This window comes from Electrophorus electricus, chromosome 2 (genome assembly GCF_013358815.1).
Source record: "Electrophorus electricus isolate fEleEle1 chromosome 2, fEleEle1.pri, whole genome shotgun sequence".
Classification (NCBI taxonomy): Eukaryota; Metazoa; Chordata; class Actinopteri; order Gymnotiformes; family Gymnotidae; genus Electrophorus; species Electrophorus electricus.
This window is the reverse complement of record NC_049536.1, coordinates 21,102,387-21,124,625: the sequence shown is the minus strand read 5'-3', so window position 1 is coordinate 21,124,625 and position 22,239 is coordinate 21,102,387. Positions and strand designations below refer to the sequence as shown.

Sequence of the window (22,239 nt, the reverse complement as noted above, 5' to 3'; positions counted from 1 at the left end):
AATACAGACACATGAGTACTTTTACATATTTATAATGCATTTACACTTTGGGTCAAAATATACAGTACATTGGCTTCTTCAGGAACTTGATAAACTACATAACATGCAGCCATCATTTAGCATGTAAGCCGTCATTTCATACACACTCACCCCCCACCCACGCACACCTTGGAGACTTTGGGTCATATATGTACCACATGTGCTGTATATGTAAATGCATATATAGTAGGTGTAATCTATTTTCCAAGTCTCTGTAGCCAAACATTTTCTTTCCTTTTTAGTTTTAAATTTTTTAAAAATGCCATAAAAAGCATTTCATTCTGTTATTTTATTATTTATAATCAAAACATTCTTGTCCGCAAAATGTACATTAAACAAACATACATGAATAATACAAACATATTGAAAACACAGTAAAACATATCAAGATATGCAAACATATAAAATGTCATGTTGAATAATATACAAAGAAACACACAAAGATTTATTTGTCTTAATAAGGAACTAAACCATATATAACCAAAGTATAAGTTTTTTCATATACTTTATTTTATATGTTGTATACTATTATATAACACATATCTGAGTATGTCTATTGCAGCATGCTTTAGTTTCAAAAAATGGGTGTTTATGCATGACAAAGTAAAAGATTTAAGAGATTGTGTGTGTGAGGGTGTGTGTGTGTTCATTAACTCACCCTCAGAATTTATCAGTCCAATAATGTATAGGAGTTTGAGAACCCCACAGAGCATCAGTACGATGACTAGCGTGTGTAAGCTGTCCACATCTCCATCATCCATCTCACAGTCCGACCTTCTGCCTGTCCCTCTACTTCCTTTTCCATCAGTCCTGAGTGCTTCTCTCGTCTTTAAACTCTACAACAGCCACTGATACCACCCACCCATCCATCTCTCTCTCTCTCTCTCTCTCTCTCTTTTCCATCTTTACTCCCTGGGGGTCATCTTTCTTTTTTCTCTGACCTTGTTCACCACAAGAGACCTGACACATGCTCTTTAAGCTTTTTTTTTCTTTTTACGATGCAGTAATCAGTGTGTGTGTGTGTGTGTGTGTGTGTGTGTGTGGATGTATATGGGTGGGTGTATTTGTATGTTTCACACTTTCACATTCCCAGGTAAAACTGCAGCCCCAGGTAAGTTCTCAATTCAGTTAGGACTTAGAAAACTACTCACCTCTTGTGTGTGTGCTAATGAGAGAGTTAAAAACAGCCGAAGGGACAATTGTGAACTTTTTCAACTTGGGGAATCTATGGGGGTTCTAAATTATTTAGTATGTCATCTTGTGTGTGTGTGTGTGTGTGTGTGTGTGTGTGTGTGTGTGTGTGTGTGTGTATGTGCACAACTGTATTCCACATGCAAAAAAACCCATGCAAATATTTTTATATATGTGAGAAAAAAAGTTATTGTTCTTTCTCTTGTTTTCAGCAATATATATTTTGCTATTATTGTAACTATTATTACAGTGACACCTTGGTAAAGTACATTACAATTATTCACATACATATCATGGAAAAAATGCAGACCCATGTGCACATACACAAACACAGAAGCAGACATTATTGAAAGATAAAGTGTTATAGTTTTTGTCCTATTGTACAAGTCTTTTCACGTAGTTCACTTTTTTTTAATTTTTTTTTTATTTTTTTTTTGCCAAAAGAAGATAACAGTTTAAACCTGCTAGGTTAGCAGAAGCAATGAAGCAGTAGTAAATGTTACAGCAATATTGACCACTAGATGGAGACAAATAACTATAATTGCACTCCAAACATTTCCATAAATGCACCCTAAGCAATCTGTGATTGTATTAGAGCTATCTCTAGAGTTGATAGTCCAAGAGTGCAGTAAACACTGGCATCTCAGTCAACTCTGAATGAATGTTTGTGTGTGTGTGGCGGGGGGGTGAGTGTCCATAATATGCAGAAAAGCTTGCTAATTGAAGGCCCTTGTTGCTGAATGAACAAAATTAAATGGGTTAGGCTAGAGCAATTCCTGAGTCCATGTTGGTAGCAACTCTAGCCAAGGCCACAGCTGAATTCTAGACATACAGTTATAACCTGGTTGTGCTTTTTCCAGTTTTTCCCTTTAACTGTATTTCCCATAACACTTACATCTCTGCTTCAGTGTATTTAGCAGATCCTTTTTATATGGGGTAGTTGACAACCAACCTTACAAGCTTAGTATTAAAAACACTCCTCTTCAAAATACTTTGATAAACTAAAGTTATTACCAGCACTGAAAGTATGGTATACGTTTTATGAATGTAAACAGCTAGTAATCATTTACCACCATTGGGGTTTGGCTATTAATTAGAAAAGGCTAGAGTAATTGTTTTAGTTTAATCTATTTATCACACAATGGTTTCTTTGAACACCCAATTAGGAGTGTTCAAACTATCATCTATAAATAGATCAACCGCAATTGGTCATCTGAGTAAAGTTTCTGTTACATCATACCTCTACTAGAAGTGAATCCTTCATATCATACATCATATAATGAATATATTCCCAGAGGGGTATAATATGTTAATCCTCCATCTCTTCTCACTTCACTGTTTCTCTAGCAGTACTTACAGTGATCTCAGTAATGTTTCTATTGTCCTTATTTTTCATAATCCAAACTACCTATAATCTATTCATTACAGTAGAGAGCCCATTCAAACTGGAGCCTCAACATTGTGTTCTCATTCTCTCATTCTCTTTCTCTCTCTCTCTCTCTCTCTCTCTCTCTCTCTCTCTCTCTCTCTCTCTCTCTCTCTCTCTCTCTCTCTCTGTCTCTCCCAGTTTGTCTCATGAATAAACAAAAAATTAACACAAAGTTTTAATTTTTAAGATGATGGTTATTATTATTATTATTATTATTATTATTATAGATATCTGAATTTTTACTGGCATATTTCAGATTAACACTACCAATGAATACTGTAGCCACTGTGAAATCACACACACACACACACACACACACACGCACGTATACACCTGCTCACATTTGCGCGTCTGCACCTAATTACCACTTGGATCACATCATGCTTGCAGTGTGAAATCAGTTACATGGTGTTGTACTGGGAACTGGGAATCAGCTCCTTCTGGCAACCATTCAGCTAAGCGTGAGAGAAGCAGATGAGAAAAGCAGATACACATAGAGGAATGTGTTTTCAAAATGCTCTCAATGTTTTCAGTTCTGATAACAGTCTTGAAGATCTGGGATTTCAATTTGCTTTTTTTCCTTATTTTATGTCTAAAGAAGTATAAAGACAGAGCTGAGCATACTGATGGAACAGTAAAACATTTATTATAGTTATACAGACTGAATCCTGTGCAGATCCAGTTAGAAATGATAGAGCTGCATGTCATAGTGCCCTATTACCAAAGAAATCTCCATTTATGCCCAGATAGGGAACCTCCACTAACATGCACATCCACTCACCTCCACTGACATGCACATCCACTCACCCCCACTAACATGCACATCCACTCACCTCCACTAACATGCACATCCACTCACCTCCACTGACATGCACATCCACTCACCTCCACTGACATGCACATCCACTCACCTCCACTGACATGCACATCCACTCACCTCCACTGACATGCACATCCACTCACCTCCACTGACATGCACATCCACTCACCTCCACTAACATGCACATCCACTCACCCCCACTCACATGCACATCCACTCACCCCCACTGACATGCACATCCACTCACCTCCACTAACATGCACATCCACTCACCTCCACTCACATGCACATCCACTCACCCCCACTGACATGCACATACACTCACCTCCACTAACATGCACATCCACTCACCTCCACTAACATGCACATCCACTCACCCCTGTAGCTGTGTGGAAGGAAGTGAATTCCACAGTGCCAGACTATCTCTCTACAAGCTCACTTACACACACACCATCAACAAAAAGCTGTCCAACAACCCTAACTACCCCCCCCCACACACACACACACACACACACACCATCAGCAAAAAGCTGTCCAACAGCCCTAACTACCCACCCACACTTACACACACACCATCAACAAAAAGCTGTCCAACAGCCCTAACTACCCACCCACACACACACACACTATCAACAAAAAGCTGTCCAACAGCCCTAACTACCCACCTACACACACACACACACCATCAACAAAAAGCTGTCCAACAGCCCTAACTACCCACCCACACACACACACACTATCAACAAAAAGCTGTCCAACAGCCCTAACTACCCACCTACACACACACACACACACCATCAACAAAAAGCTGTCCAACAGCCCTAACTACCCACCCACACACACACACACAATAGCCCATTTAGTCTGTCCTACAAAAAGGACTTAATAAGCACTTTCATAAGAATGAATTCAAGTCCTTATCTATCAAGAGCAGGAGAGCAAGAGAGAGGATAAAACGCAAAGAGAGCAAAGCAAGGAGGCTCTGAATGAGAAGAGAAGAGAAGAGAAGAGAAGAGAAGAGAAGAGAAGAGAAGAGAAGAGAAGAGAAGAGAAGAGATGAGAGAAGAAGAGAAGAGAAGAGAAGAGAAGAGACAAGATGAGAAGAGAAGAGAAGAGAAGAGAAGAGAAGAGAAGAGAAGAGAAGAGAAGAGAAGAGAAGAGAAGAGAAGAGAAGCGATGAGACAAGATGAGAAGAGAATAACTGCATAATAGCATATATAGGGAGAGAATGAGGCAATACATAGTGTGAGAAAGAGAGCATGTGTTTGTGTGTATAAAAAGGAGAAAGAGTTTGCATGATGGAGCAAAAGAGTTTGTGTGAGGGAGAGGGAGTGAAATAGAGAGAAAGATTAAGCTGTAGCTGGCGGCATAGAGTGGGCTGTGATTGAAGATGTGAAATATACACTAGAGAAAAAAGTCATGCACACACGCATACACATACATATACAAACATACACACACACACACACACACACACACACACACACACAAACACCCACACTCAGACTTCCATACACACTCGTGTTTTGCAAACATTAAAAGATAAGAAAAAACTTACGGAACAAACAAAGCCTGGAGCAACTGACCGCCACAAAAAACACAAGCCCAACCCACCTGCTACAACCTTGGAAATGTGCACGATGGCCTGGAAACACACACACCAAATGCAGGAAGAATCCAAAATACCTCCACCCAGCTAAGCAGTGTGGTGGTGCAGAGGGGTGTAGTGCCTCCGATCCCCTATACCCTCTGCAGAGTGTTAACAGGCACAGCGGTCCAAGCCTGTTCATTAGTGTGGGCCTGACCAAGTGGCCCTCACACACTGCAGCCTTCCATGAGACACCATCAGAAACATCAGACACCACACCCTCTGAGTCCAGCATCCCTCTGTCGCCCCAACACATCAGACACATCAGACACCACACCCTCTGAGTCCAGCATCCCCCCGGCGCCCCAACACATCAGACACATCAGACACCACACCCTCTGAGTCCAGCATCCCCCGTCGCCCCAACACATCAGACACATCAGACACCACACCCTCTGAGTCCAGCATCCCCCGTCGCCCCAACACATCAGACACATCAGATACCACACCCTCTGAGTTTAGCATCCCTCTGTCGCCCCAACACATCAGACACATCAGATACCACACCCTCTGAGTTTAGCATCCCTCTGGCGCCCCAACACATCAGACACATCAGACACCACACCCTCTGAGTCCAGCATCCCTCTGTCGCCCCAACAAATCAGACACATCAGACACCACACCCTCTGAATCCAGCATCCCCCCGGCGCCCCAACACATCAGACACATCAGACACCACACCCTCTGAGTCCAGCATCCCTCTGTCGCCCCAACACATCAGACACATCAGATACCACACCCTCTGAGTCCAGCATCTCCCCCGTTGCCCCAACACATCACTGCTTCCATCGTCTTCCAAGTGGCAACCTGCGGTTACTGCCACAACACCTTGTGATTTGATCAGAAATAATCGGCTGTTGCCATGGAGACCTGGCCGGATCGATGCACGAGGAGGAGTGGCCGTGGGAATATTCAGGCCACTCTTGCCTTGTTTGGGTCTCAGTGACCAGGCACAGACAGTGACATTTGTTGACTAGGTGCTTGGTTTTCGCCAGTGAGCAAAGCTAATGTGTGCTGCTAAAATCAGCCCCCAGTCATTTTTCACTGTGGACAAAAGTCTAACACAGGCCTGATCAGACTGGGCAAAGCTAGATGTGCTTTATTACAAACTACATAATAACCAGATATACAGAAGGGCTTGATGAAATGGACCCCTCTTTGATCTCTGACTTTAGAGTGAAAAGCTAAAATGGTCATGGTACATATAACAACATGCCTTCTCTACGAAAACACTGGTCTCACCTATGAACCGGAACTTTTCCACTGACATAGTGCTTGTGCTATTCTGGGCCCATCTATTGGCTGGTCCAAAGCTAAGTAACCTGTGATACAAGCAGCCAAAGGGTGGAGCCTTCCTGTCACTCATAGAGTATTTCAATTAATCTGCCAATATTTCGATTGCCAATAAACATACCGAAATATTTCAGTGTAATAACTGTACACATTCATAACATAAAAATAATAATCTATAATATCCCTCGGTACCACATAGAAATGCAGAAATAGTTACTTCTCTGTAGTTAGATATACTCTGAAAGCACGAGCTAAATGTGTCAAAGAATGTTGAAGCCTGTCGGCTTCTTTTTCCAAGTTAGAGAATTACCATGTTCAAATATATAACCATTCCCTTCTCAGACCAGTGGAAATGTGGCCCATTCATGTAAGATTATAGTCCCTGGGAACCAACACCACCTCCAGCATGAGCACGGACACTTTACAGATTAGTAAGGCATCAAAGACAAATCGGATCAGGGAGGTTTCTTGAAGTGTACCCAAGCCCAGGACTCACATGCTCCATTTTAAATCTCCAGTACTGAGTGGAGCGTGACACCCTCGACCAGAACCACACCACGGCCAGGCTGGTCTCCTTCCAGCCCTCCTCAACCCTACAGGGCAGTCGGCTTTTCTTAATTCTCAATCACCAACCTACATCCCATCTTTTACATGAAGGTGAAAAGCAGAGAGAGAGAGAAAGAGAGAGAGATAGAGAGAGAGACAAGATGGAGAAACTGAATATAGAGATGGTTACATGTAGGCTTGTTGCTTGTTTTTGTTTTTCTCTTTCTGCGCCTCCCCAGGTATGTCTGCATTGCTTTGCCAAGGAGAGCCATTAACCAATCAGGACCCATGCTGGTGTGATTATGGGTGGAGCTAAAAGCTTTAAGAGAAAACCAAGATGGCTGGACAGGGAGAGCCTACTGCAGCATGATGACACAACTGTGCTTTCCTTCTTGAGCTTTAGACAGGTAAGAGAGGTGCGTCCACATGTTTTGTACCGCATAGAAATCTGCTCTGTGTAGTTCAATAGGTCAGAGGGTGGGGCATATGTTTTGCTGGGGTTTTTTCCCCCTTTCTTTAACCTCATTCATAGTTTCTTCCATACACGTTTAATACAACAGGCTCAATGCTTTTCCTTGTCTGTTCCATTCTTTTCTCCCTTCACAAGTGGGGTCATAACAGAGCAACAGGTGACTTTTCTGTCTTGTATCTGGTATCTGTTACCCCTCTCTCCCCATTTTTATCTATCTGATTTTTCATGTACCTTTTTAATATCAGAGACAACAGTCAAGATATCTCACAACAGTCACACAGTCAATACCACATGCACGCACATGAGTGCGCACACATGCACAAACACTCCAACACTGCGATATGCACATTGCCATGACAACAGCGCTTCCAAGGTAACAGGCAGGAAGCGAGTGAGTGTGTGAGTAGCGTGATAAATACCCAAAGCATATGTACTTCAGACATCACACACACGCACTCTCAGCGAGACACATGTTCCTTCACTGACTATAACAAATGTGTGAGCACCTACATAAAAGCGAGGGCTATTCAACAGATGGCAGACATCAAATGAGTTCGGCATATACAAACAAGAGCTTCAAGAGGTCTACTTGTTGCATGAGCCTGGCCAAAATGCAAAGTCTCATAACAGCGAAAGAACACATGTGCACGCCAGCCCCTTTCTGTGTTCTGTATGTCTGTACATGTTCTTGTCTGTTCATGATATCTGCTGATATCTGCACTAGAGCAGATGTTTATCTGTGTATATTTGTGCGCATATATGCGTGTGTCCTACCTCTTGATGGTCTCCTCTGTTTGGTCTGCATGGTCAATGTGCCAACCACTGCACCCATGTTGTCACCGTGGAAACAAGCGTGTCTGAGTGGATGGAACGCCGTCACATGTACTTCACTCACTCGCTCTCGCTCTCGCTCGCTCTCGCTCTCACTCTCTCCCTCCGTTTTTCCCTCATGCTTTCTCTGTGCCAGATGACTCTTCGTCACTAGGCTCTCCTCTTCTTCCTCAGTCTAAGATGCTAGACCCTTCCGCCCCCCCTCCTCATCCCCCCTTCTCCTTCATGCTGAGTGTTGGCGTCATGCAGAGTGAATCAGTTTCAGAGAGCCACTTCACACACACACACACACACACACACACAACTTATACAAACATACAAATATAACACTTATATAGAACACGACTGAAGAACAGGAGCAGAACAGAGTGTTTGGGAAAATGTGGAGGGTGTGGAAAGAATGCAAAAAATATATAGCATTGTTTTGCTTTCCATCCAGGGTACAATAACATGGTGACTGGCAAAATGGAATATGATTTTGGTTTGTTGTTTTGCACAGAAGTATTAAATAAACTATTTCAGATATTTTCATTTATTAAATCAAAAGAAAAGTCTAATTTAATAATACACTTAATGATAAACATGACTAGTTTAACTAGTAACTAGTTATTACATCTAAAAATGATAAATTACTTCAGTGAAGATACTTACTTCAGATGTATTGTTGGGCAAGCCAGTTTCATTAAACTCAGTTAATCATTTTATATTTGGCAAATTGGATGCAAGTTTCAACTTTCAAGTTGACACTCCTTCTGCTGTTGCTGATCAAAAGATACAATAAACAGCTTATTATCAAATGGCTCATAAATCAAACAGTATAAAAAAAGTATAATTTTCAAAACACATCCTCATCCTGGCACATCTAAATCTAGATTGGCACATCATAATCTAGATGAGCCAAGATCTTACATAAACACCACTGTGTGATCGGTTCTACAACAAACGAAGCAGCTCTTCGTCCTCCCTGACTTCTGAACCATGATCCATGGCTTCTGCCGCTCTGTTGTGACCCTTATTCAATCGCACCGTTCCTTCACACGCCTCTGGCTCTCCGACTCAGCTGAAGGGGACGTATTCCCGCAGACACCGAGGGAGCGGTTGAGCTCTTCCACTGGGCTCTCTGCCTTTCGGGATGCTTCAGGCTGCCTTTAATCTGCTCATTGACTTTATTGCAATAGCTCCTCATTAATGATTCAGAGCAGTCCGATTAGAATTCTCCATAAAACATGAAAAATGTAATAAAATGTGTCTATGAGCACTGACCTATGGAATCCTGGAATAAAATGGTTCCACTACACAACAAAGCATTTGGGAGAGTAGTGTGTGAAAATAACGCTTTGTTATGCCAGTATCTGAATGTTGGATATGAAGGAAGGGGGAACCTCACCCATTAATCTTTCTTTTAAAATCCAGATAGTCATCTGAGTCCAGCACCTGTGTATGTGATGTATATGTATCATAGTCCTAGTACTGGATCAAGAGGCAATGTAAACAACAACAACAACAACAACAACAACAACAACAACAAAAGAGAGGGAATGGGATGGGAGTGGGATGTGATGTCCCTGAGTGGGATGGAAAAGCTATAGTTCTGTTACAAGGTGGTGTGGATGCAGAATGAATGACAGTAATAGACAAAAGGAGAGAGGAGGAGAAACGACGAGGGCAATGAATCAGACTACATCTTCTCTTCAGAAGCAAGATGAAGGGATGAGTGTGTGTGTGTGTGTGTGTGTGTGTGTGTGTGTGTGTGTGTGTGAGTGTGTGTGTGTGTGTGTGTGTGTGTGAGTGTGTGTGTGTGTGTGTGTGTGAGTGTGTGTGTGAGTGTGTGTGAGTGTGTGTGTGTGTGAGTGTGAGTGTGTGTGTGTGTGTGTGTGTGAGTGTGTGTGTGTGTGTGTGTGTGTGTGTGAGTGTGTGTGTGTGTGTGTGTGTGTGAGTGTGTGTGTGAGTGTGTGTGAGTGTGTGTGTGTGAGTGTGTGTGTGTGTGTGTGTGTGTGTGTGTGTGTGTGTGTGTGTGTGTGTGTGTGTGTGTGTGTGCAGGATGTATTGCGCTCTTGTAGATCCTTCTGGCCTTCTAGACTTTTCTCATCTTTATTATCTTTTTATCTGTCCCTCTCTCACATTGCCTGTGATGAATGAGGCTGGTAATCTGTTATTATTAGATTCTCATTCATTATGTTCTCTCTCTCTCTCTCTCTCTCTCTCTCTCTCTCTCTCTATATATATATATATATATATATATATATATATTATAATTGAAGTATTCTGATGTAATGTACACACAGTAAATTATTGCATTTCCATTGCAGTATTGAAGCCAGTTGATTGGCTTGTTGATATGCCAAGTCATGTCATGTCTTCCAGGTGCCATTGTTCTTTCCTAAAAGGACTCCAAGCCTTTTCCACACCACATACTACAGTGACTTCAGGACACCAGAGGATTTTCTGCCTTAAGGAATCCCTGAGGCAGCTACAGGACACACAACGCCAGAGGAAACGAGTGCCATGTGTGAGCTGGTGCTGTGACATCACAGATCAGCGTGACATCCCAGGGGATCTGATGGTGGCATCACGGAAGCTGCTGATCTCTGGCTGCTGAAGAAGAAAGAGGTGGCCCTCCTGAAGACACGGAGCTGCATGCAAGGAGCCCTGGATGCCATCCACTGGGAGGTGGCGCTCCTGGCAGTGATGTCCCCATGCCCAGCTGTTTACACCACCCTACACCATCTAACGGCTGTGCCCGTCGATGTCATCCGAGCAGCCTCCAGCAAGCAGAGGCAGGGTGAGGCAGGGTGAGGCAGGGTGAGGCAGGGTGAGGCAGGGGCCTGAGCGTGAGTGGCAGTTTTGCTGGCAGTGACAACAAGGATATAGAAAGCGAGGCACCAGCCTACCTGTTGGCCCAACAGTGGTGGCTGTCAGGAGCATTCAGTAAAGGTCACCCCCAGAGGACGAGGACAGCTGGCTGGGAGCACAGCTCACCGCGCACTGCGGCATACGCAGTGATGTTGCTCCTGCCATGCACAGGTACTGTCTCGTGCTGGACCTGCTCCCAGTGGACAAGGCCAAGGTCACCGGTTCCTGGATCGGCATCCACTCCCACACTCATGTCAGCCAGCCAGCACTACCCGATACAGATCAGCTAGGTGACGTGACTCCCTGATGCGTTAGAATGGCAAATTGCAGCTGTCAACACCCCATGGGGAGAGCAGAGGAGGGAGCTGGTGTGTCACTCCCACTGCACAAAATAACCCCACAGCTATACCCACATCCCGGAGGTGCCGCAGACCAGCTCAGTCACTGGAAGGCGGCTATTTATCACCGCTGTAATAATATGCGCAGAGTCTGCTTTTCATTGATATCCGCATCCAATACTTCCCCATGCTACCATGCTATTATTTAGAGTATATTGCCTATTTACCTCAGAGTCTCCAGAAAATACATGCATAATTTCACACACACACACACACACACACACACACACACACACACACACACACACACACACACACGCCACAAGAGTTTGTCTCAGCTGTCTACATAAAGTGAGTAGTCTCACCAATGTCAAATCAACAACCACAGGAACTACACTTTTTTTTTCAAAGCTGCACTAAACAAAGTCATCAATAAATACCCTTCAGTTTCATCAGTACAGTTCAGCTTCATCAGTGCGGTTCAGCTTCATTAGCACCCTTCGGTTCAGCTTCATTAATACCCTTCAGCTTCATCAGTACCCTTCAGCCAAGGTGCTGCCAGAATAGAGCTGAAGGCTGAAACATTACTATGACTTTCAGATGGTCCATTATGGCTTTGGGAAACTGACTGCTTTATTACTATTACATTAATGAAATAGGAAAAAGGAATTACAGAGATGGATAGAGGCCAAGCAGAATTAAATCTCTTGTTAGCGGCACATCTGAGGCTGATGAAAGTAAAATATTAATTACTGAAAAAGTTCATTCAAAAAGAAAACTGACAAGACAATAAATCTCTCTCTCTCCCTCTCTGTGCAGGTATGTCAAATTCAAATGCATGCACACACAAACACACACACACACACACACACACACACACACACACACACACACACACACACACACACACATGTTCACTGTCCTAATCCTGAAGCCAAATCTGAGCCTGCAGTAGGGGGCAAGAATCTTGCCATGTGGAGACTTGCAAAATGACCTCTCAGGCTGCTATTTTGGAGAATTGACTATGCATGTGGCTGCTAGACTGATAGCGCTTTACTGGAACTTCAAACTGGTGTTGGTTATCCTCCTTAGTCCAGTACTAAAGTCCAGTACTCTCTACAGCAGCATACTGACAAATTGCTTCACTGTGCTGATGCAAATGAATGAACGATCCTCTCCCAACACACTGAACAATAGATTTTTAGTCCAATATTCAAAAGCCTTTCCCCTGGAAAACTAACCCTTATCCATATGAATTTGCCATTCACACCTTCAGTATAAAATTGTTAAACACCAGCAGTGGGTGATTATAGGGACAGGTCACAGAGGCTAATGCCAATGTCCTGCAACAACGGGCATGCAGACCTGTCTGCAAAGGGTCAATGTGACTTCTGTCAAAACAAGAACGCACCTGATTCCACTGGCAGGAGTTGGTCTGTTCGGTTGGCTAGGCGTGTCAGGTGAGCTCCTGTTCGGAACGAAAAGATACAGCCTGGCTTTTCCCAGATAAAACTGCCTCTTGCTGAATTACAGTGACAAGAAGTGTTCAACCAAGAAGTGACCAGAGACAAAATAGAGACAACATAGAGACAAAGAGTGAACAATAATAATTCGATATAACTGATCCATTCTGAACTACGGTAGATAGACTCCTCATGGTGAATAGTGTGCTATTGAAGAAAGAAATTATAGTGTCATGTTATTGCACACTTCAAAGAGAGCATGACCTGGAAAATGTATCACAAAGAGAAATACAAAGCAGCTAATTTAAATTGCAATAAGACAATTTGAAACAAAAATTAACAGAAATGAATAATATGACATCAGTAATACAATTAACTAAATATTATAACCTCATGCTTGTCATGTCATGCTTTCATGTTTATTCATCTTTGGCAATACTATTTCTGATACACTGTCATGAAGTCTTCCATCTGGGAGACTACACTTCACTCTTGGCCATGTCTAGGTTCTCTTCTACTTATCCCAGGCATGCGCCATGCCTTACTCCTGTTCTTCAGCTCATGCATTAACTGGCTCCCTGTGAAGTCTTGCCACAGGATTGCACAATATTTTATCCGAGTTCTGCATGCCTGGCTTTCTGCAGGGCAGGTTTAGATTGGGATTACAGATTACACAGTTTTGGACCAATCAGATCTTAGATTCTTGAGCGTACCCAATTTAACTTGTCCTCCGTTCCTTGAAACTCCCATGCATTTATTTTATTCAAATTTGACATAGGCGCTTTGCAATAATCTTTAGAGATCATCATATATCTAGACAGATGTTGACCCCCCAAGACTGGCTCAGTCTGCTACCTCATCCCACCTTTAATTTCCTGTAAATCATCTGCTCCTAACTTGGTTTACAGTTTAATTATATCTTTCTATTTAGTTTTTCTCTTCTAGGGTGACAACTAAAGAATAATTATGACATCATCAGTTAGTGCCATTGAATTATACAATCAATTAACACTGGGACCATGAAACTACAGTTCAAAGTCATTTAAACTGCTATCAAGCCCAAAGATGAGAACATGATTTGGCAGACTATGTCCCTACTATCACAGTTTCAAAGCAGAGTTAGATCCTACCCATCCTCAAGCTCAGCATAGCCACAGCAAAGGGCAGACATAAAAGGGGCTGGTTACCAAAAGAGAAAAGAGAATATGCGAAATATGATCTTGCAACATAAATGCACTTTCTTCTTTACACTGTAAAAATGTAAACACTTACAAAAAAATTCACATTAAAATTAAGAAATCTTAAACAAGTCTTTCTTGAAGAAGGGCCAAAGCTAACGTCACCTAAATATGCATCGGCATGGCATGAGATACGTAAATATTTACTAAAATGGCATGAGATGCAGTGGGTGACAGCCTTTCCTTCCTGCCCTTCTTACTCATGCATGTGTGACAGCCCCCTGACACACACCAATTTTCTTCATTTAATAAAGTTTAGAAAATTTGTTATTTTAACACCATGTTAAAGTCCTAATTGGTTGGTGTCATTTATGATGTTGTATTTTGGTATTATTTTCACAGATGACGCTTATTAATGCTCTATAATCCCCAGCCTCATCATCATCATCATCATCATCATCATCATCACCATCATCACCATCATCATCATCACCATCACCATTATCACCATCATCACCATCATCATCATCAACATTGCTGCTACTAATATTTCTAATGAACATGTTTAACCATGTCATTTTTTCCAGATGCTGCTTTGGCAATATTCGACTGCACTCAGTCCGAGAGAAATATAAAATAATATGTTTTGTAGTCATTTTTTAGTGTATATGAAACTATGCATTTTTTGTGTATCTGTGTGAAGTGACTGGAGCCTGTTTTGATTAATGTAATTTTCAATCTCTCCTCTCCTCTCCTCTCCTCTCCTCACTCACTGTATTATACAGGCTAATAAAAAAAACTCAGGTTATTATCACTACACCCCCCCCCCCCCCCCAAGGACAGATCATCACCCTCTTTCTCTCTCAAAGCTTTAGAGTCACTCTGCTTTCCAACAAATACTTCTGTGTCATTTCGTTTGTCTAGATTTCTCTCTTCCTCGCCTCTCCAACCTCTCCCTCCTCTCTCTCTTACTCTCACTCTTTCTGTATTGATCTGATTTCTTCCCCCTCTCCCTCTCTGTTCTAAAGCTGGGCACCCTGACGGACAGCCCCCACACCATTTAGAACTATGTGTCCTTATGTAATGAATGAATCAGACATGCCTCATGTACAACATGGTGGCTGGCTGCTAGCTTCACAGCTTTCCAAATCTCATTTGCAGTTCTTACGATCGTCAAAAGAGGGAGCTCGAGAGAGAGAGAGAGAGAGAGAGAGAGAGAGAGAGAGAGAGAGAGAGAGAGAGAGAGAGAGAGAGAGGCGGAGAAGAGAAAGAGAGAGAGAGAGAGAGAGAGAGAGAAAGAGAGAGAGAGAGAGAGAGAGCAACACAGAGAGAAAGGAGAAAGAAAGAGAGAGTTGAATTGTTTAAACAGTTTTATCAACAGCCCATAAAAACAATGCTTCCTTAACTCTTTATGCCCCTCCCCCTTCCTCTCTCCTGCCCTTACCTTTATGAATCATCTTTGTTCATTCTTCCCATCAGCACTTCTCTAACTAGCTCACACAGCCACTCAGCCCAGGACGCTCAGTGGATAGCGACTGTGTCTGGTGTACACAAGTCATCTACCCTCCCATACACAAACATCCACACGGTCACATATCTTATTGACTGACTCAAGACGAGATACATTATGAAACCAATGAATTTCCTCAGTAACAATTTTTCTGAATAACCACAAAGACAAAGACAAGCGTGGCTATATGGTGAGTGTGCTCTTTTTAAAAAGACTGAACCATTTCATCTGAATGTTTTTAAGCACATTGGAAGTTGAAACGGACTCGTTAACTGCCTTCATACTAAAGACATCAGGTAATGCCATTATTAGAATTTGTATACGATTACAAATGGGAAACAAACCTTTTATAAGGGTATGGGTGGAAAAGACAGAATTTCTACCCTTTAAAAATGGCCTTTATTCTTCTCTGACTGTCATGCTTCTATGTATAATTTGAGTGCACTGGATTTCTTTTCTCAGGCAATGGGAGGGAGATGTTGAATGGGCAATTAAATGTCCATTTCAACAGACTGGAATTAAATTATGTCAGCTTTTGGGGGAAAAAAAGCAAAAAATAAATAAATAAGTAAATATATATATATAATGTAATATATAATGCACTGTTATAAGAAACTGAACGTTCAGAGGGATTTTTAATGGTAGAAAACCACATGCAAACATGCAACAAGAGTAGGTTATTGGAGACTATGAAAAGAAATGGAAGGAGGCTAATATCATATATTTTAAACACACACACTCAGTGCAGGTGATTTAGTGTTAAACAACAGAGCAGTGAAATACCATAACCTTTTATAGTCACAGCGCATAGTATATTTACACAAACTCATCCAACAGCTATGAGGCGAGATTTACTGTGAATGAATATGATGTACTCACATATGTATGTACACACTCTCTCCTATTTTACACGTAACGAACATCCCTAAAGAATACAAACAGTAAGAACTTTTGATGTAGACACAGACTCACCACCTACTCTTTATCAACACATACCGTATACCTACAATCGCCAGCCACTTTATCATATACACCATGTGCAGTTTGTCAGCATTCTTCTATCTCATTTATCATCGGTCATTTTCTGACCACACGACCACTGCTGACATTATCTAGGTGGTGGACCACTCTCAGCACGGCAGTGACACTGTGTTTGGTGTAGTGGCATGGCAATCTCAGTGCTATGTTGAAAGTGATCTGCATAAAATCCAGCCAACAGTGGCGGTGTGGACAGAATATAACCACTGATGAAGTGTGCCTGACAACAGACTGTGTTCTCCAACTGTACACCTACCTGCGGTGTTGGTGTTAAATAATTCTGTTGATTAATTTAATCTAAAAAAGTGAATGCATTCTAAATAAGCCAACTCATGCACACCAACACTTATAACGTGATTTGCTATACTTACACACTATCATAGGAAATATCATATGAGACATAAACCATATGCCCAAGTCATGTGAAAGAAAACACTCCCACACACACACACACACACGGGTTTACTCTCAGCTGGCTTGGCTGGAGCGTTAGGAAAGCCGCTCTTACCTTTGCAATAGTCCACCTGTTTGCTCTGCATCGAAAAAGTCCCCATGGCGAGCCCCATGCCTGCTGTCTACAGTCTCTGACACGCCTGTCGGAGGAGCGTGCGTTGCCTTTGTGTGTGCGTGCGTCTATTCTCTGAATTTCCCCTGTCTACCAGGAGCCACCTGAGATTCACCTCTTAGCCTGCGACTGTGTGTGCTTTGTGTGTGAGTGCGTCTGTATGGAGAATGTGTGAGTGCTGTCTGCTACAGCTCTACATCATTCCTTAACTGTCCTCTTTTCTCTCGCTCCCTCTCTCTCTCCGTTCCCTGCCACTCTTTTTTTCTATCCCCTTCCCTTGCTCTACCATCCTCCTTTCCTCTCGGAGTATCTCTCTCTCTTACGTCCTCATCCTTATATGCATATAAATCTCTGTGTCACTCGAAATCTCTCCCTTTTTATTAGAAGAAATCACACCCTCAAGTTGGAGAGAAGAAGACGAGCAATCAGACACAGAGACGTACAGACAGAAAGACTGATGGTCAGGCAGATGAAATATGTTCTGAAGCTCGATGAATCAAGAGTACTCTGTCATATAAATATGAAGTGAGTGGTCTGTGAGCAAGTATGCACGAGCCACAGTCATTTTTGTAAAAGAGCACATAATGAGTTGTCTTTATGCGCAAATTTAAAACGTTTTTTATTTGTGCGTGTGCGTGTGCATATGTGTAACTTGCTCATCATCCTTGAGCAGAAATGACAGCGGAGTCTTCTACAGCCAGAGGGGTGAAGAGTCCCCACTGCCTCTACAGCCAGAGGGGTGAAGAGTCCCCACTGCCTCTACAGCCAGAGGGGTGAAGAGTCCCCACTGCCTCTACAGCCAGAGGGGTGAAGAGTCCCCACTGCCTCTACAGCCAGAGGGGTGAAGAGTCCTCACTGCCTCTACAGCCAGACAGGTAAAGAGACCCCATTGCCTCTACAGCCGGAAAGGTGAAGAATCCCCACTGCCTCTACAGCTGGAGAGGTGATGAATCCCCACTGCCTCTACAGCCGGAAAGGTGAAGAATTCCCACTGCCTCTACAGCCGGAGAGGTGAACACTCTGCACTGCTTTTCCACTTATCCAATTGCTCTTCCCTCCCTCCCTCCTTATTTCGGAGTATTCGACACATAGTCCCTCATATGCCTAATGAATAAGGAATGTGCAGTAAACCTACAGTGAAACTGTAAATGACAAGTACCACAAAGGAGTTAATTCATGACAGCCTTTATTTGGTCACAGTTGGCAATGTCATTCTTTTATGGCAAATTCTATTAGCATTTAATAAATAAATAAATTTAATCTATTTGTACTATTACAATTGGGAGGATAGGTTTGTGACCGTTTTAAAAGTGAATTTTTCCATGAGGTCTGAAATATGATAGACAATATGTCTTTAGTAAATAAACACATCATTGCTTAACAAAACACATAGCACTTCACACTGCCATAGCTTTAATGAACAAATGATTGAAACAATCATGGTCAAAACGATGTGAAGCATGTTGAGTGTAATATGCCCCAAAGATTTCAGAGGCGCTCACGGGAGGTTTTCGAAGCTCATAAAACTGGAAAGTGTTATAAATGGATTTGTAAAGACCTCAGCCCTCCATCAGTGTACACTCAGGATGATAGTGTATAAATGGAAGAAATTCAGCACAGGTGCTGCTCTGCCTGGGAGTGCGTGTCCCATGCAGCACAGTGCAAGGGCACGGCGTGGAATTCCCCCAAATGTGACAAAAGTTCCTGGTGTGCACAGACTGGTTCTGTGGGCATCTCTTGTACTTGATAAAGTCCTTATTTATGTACAGCGAAACACAACAGCACACAAACACAAACACTGGCCCGTGCTTGCTAATTACCCAGAGCAAAAGTGGAACAATGTTTTGTAAACGAAGAATAGATTATGTAGTAACAAAGTACACAAGATGTTATATTTGGGGAAAACAAAATGCATCCCTACACCAAAATGAAGCTGTGAAGCTTGGTGGAGTGACTATAATGGCGTGGGTCCGCCTTGCTGCCCCTGGGTCTGGATGGCTTGCAGTCATTCAGAGACCAAGGTATCCCCTGTACATTTACATATACAGCATTGAGCAAATGCTCTTGTCCAGAACAATAAGACCTTTATTGTTTTGCGTGATTTAATTATCATCAGCATGGCAGTGGGAGAAGAAGCCTTGTGAAGATATTACCTCTCCTAGACAGTGGATAAAGAGGAAAGAGAAGAGGCCCAAGCACAGAGCCTTGTGCTACACCAGAGAGTCTGCGAGGAGCAGATGAGGATCTTTCCCATGACATCTGATATCAACTCCTGCGTAGGTAGGATGAAAACTGCCGCCTTGTTGAGAGTGATGCCAAGACAGGTGAATATGGATAGAAGAATATTGTAGCTCACTGTATCAAAAGCAGCAGAAATATAGTAGGATCAGGACTGATGAAGATTTGGCTGGTCTGGCAGCTTGAAGCTCCTCAGTAACTGTGACGAGGGTAGTTTCTGTGGTGGGAGCTAATTTGAAGCCAGACTGGTTAAGATCCTGTAGTCTGCTGTGAGTAAGGAGAAGTAATAGTAAACAACATGTACCAGAGTTTTAGAGACGAAAGAAGGGGGATGCTGATTGGTAGATGTTAAATTTGGAGGAGTTGAGAGTGGTTTTTTTTTTAGTATGCACGTCACCATGTCTTGCAGGTGCACCCCAGTGTTACAGAGCCATTCCTAATGGATGTGATTAAGAAAATGCTGTCCTAAGAGATATTCTGGAGAACTGTACAAGAAATGTGTTTGAGTGGACAGAAAGAAAAATGGAAAGTTTTAAGAGAAGAATAGCACTGAAGAAAGAATTGGATTTTGAGTTGGCATTTAAAAGCTGCAATAGATGTGGGATATTTCATGTGAGTGAGTTTCAGAGTTTAGGGACTGTTGAGACACTAAAATCCCTGCCTAAAATCAACCGGGAGACCAGTGAAGAGGGCATTGCAAAAGTCAAGCTGGAAGGTGATATATACATAAACTAATATTTATGCATTATTACTGCAGAACATGGGAGCGAATCCAGCAATGTTATGAAGATGGTAAAAAGCAGTCATGGTTAGTGAGCTGATATGTGATTCAAAGGGGAGTTAGGTTGAAACTCATGTAGTTCCTGATGTCATGGAAACCAGTGGTTAGATAGGGAGAAGGGAAGAGGATACGATACGATAAATGGAAGCTCTGCATTGGGGAGCCGAAGAATAGGAGCCGTGATTAGACGGCACTTTAGTTCTTCAAATGCCTGCTGGGCTTCGGGGGACCAGCAGAACCAACCAGATGCTTTCCTGGTCAATGCGGTCAGTGGGGCTGCAACCATGCTAAAGTTCTCCATGAACCTGTGGTAGAAGTTCATGAAGCCCAGGAAGTGTTGGACCAGATGCACCAAGGTGGGTCTAGGCCAGCTCTCCACAGCCCGTACCTTGGCCGGCTCCATGCCTAACTTGTTATGCGAGACGATAAATCCCAAAAAGGAAATGGTTTGTGCATTGAATGTGGACTTCTCCAGCTTGATAAAAAGGTGGTTCTCGAGTAGGAGCTGGAGGACCCACCTAACATGGGTAACATGTTCATCTACCGTTTGACTGTAGATCAATATGTCATGTAAATAGACGAACATGTACCTGTCAAGGGCTTCCCTGAAGACCTCAATGATGTACCGTTGGAAGACGGCACGTGCGTTCATCAACCCAAATGGCATGATGAGGTATTCATAGTGCCCAGAGGGGGTGATGAATGCTGTCTTCCAGTCGTCTCCCTCCTGGATTCTCACCAAGTTGTAGGCACTGCACAGGTTCAGTTTAGTAAAAACAGAGGCCTACTGCAGTGTCTCGAATGCTAATGTCATGAGGGCAATGGATAGCAGTCCTACAGGGGCGTAGCCCACCATCTTTCTTCCCAACAAAGGAGAACCCTGCGCCAGCCGGGGAAGTAGATGGCTAGATGAACCCTAGGGCAAAGGACTCTTGGATATACTCATCCATTGCCTGACAGTCGGGCCCTGAAAGGGAGAACAGGCAGCCTCTAGGGGTACTGGAGCCCGGGAGGAGGTTTATGGCCATGTCATATGGCCGGTGGCGAGGCAATAGTTGGGCCTTCTTTTTGCTAAACGCGTCCCCGAGGTCACAGTATTCCCAGGGGACTTGAGACAGGTCCGGACCGCCGGGACCATGACCGGACCCAGACCGAGGCTTGGGTAGCTGCAAACAGGAGCTCCGACAAGACAAACCCCAAGACAGCACTGACTGGGTCCGCCAGTCCACATGGGGATTATGTCGCTGAAGCCAGGGGAACCCCAAAATCAGTTGGAAGCGGGAGCATGGATAATATACGGTGCAATCTGTTCAGTGTGTGGGCTGACTTGCAACGTGATTGGACGAGTCTGATGGATAACAACCCCTGGCTCAAGGAACTGACCATCAATGGTGGCAATGGGTAAGGGTTCGTCCAGTGGGACCAGCAGCAGGGCTAACTTGGCTAACCCAGCATCGAGAAAGTTGCCCGCCACTCCGAGTCCACGAATGCCTGGAGACGTGTTTCAGATGTTCCACAAACAATTGTGGTACTTAAGAACAACCCCTGAGCTTGGGGAGGACTGGCTGAGTCTGTCAGAGGTCCTCCCTCCCCTGATGGATGTTGTCTTTTCCCTGGAGCTGAGGACAAGCCAGGTGGAGATGACCTGAGTTTCCGCAATACAGACACCTCCCCTCCCGCATCCAAGTGTCACGTTCACTCCGGGAAAGGCGGGTGTGTCCTAGCTGCATTGGCTGGGATCCGGATTCCCCCTGCTTGTTATGCGCATGAACAGGACTAAGGGTGTACGGAGCTCCGCGAGAGCCTAAACTGATCTCTGGTCCCCGTGTTCTGCACCTCTGCCGCACGCGATTGTCAATATGCAAGACCAGATCGATCAGGTCGATGGTTGAAAGTCCGCTTAAGGGCAGCAGCAAATTCTGCTGCAGTGGAACATACATCTGTTTGGTGCTCCCAGACCAGGGTGCCCCATGCCCTAGCCTACCCAGTCAGAAGGGAGATGATGT

The 22,239-nt window shown here is 43.4% G+C and overlaps 1 protein-coding gene across 2 annotated transcripts in view; it reads right to left on the bottom strand.

Annotated features, from left to right (window-relative positions):
* The window catches only part of LOC113577163 (Kv channel-interacting protein 1), a 24,754-nt gene extending 7,330 nt beyond the window's left edge, over positions 1–17,424 (bottom strand). The window contains exon 1 of one of the 2 annotated variants that reach the window (XM_027009653.2): positions 17,158–17,424. In XM_027009653.2, the coding sequence (XP_026865454.2) occupies positions 17,158–17,215 (58 nt within the window). In that variant the 5' untranslated portion in view covers positions 17,216–17,424. Of the gene's footprint in view, positions 1–8,212; positions 8,411–17,157 lie in introns of those variants that run through there. The other variant, XM_027009652.2, reaches the window with a different exon arrangement.
* Positions 17,425–22,239: the final 4,815 nt, after the last annotated feature.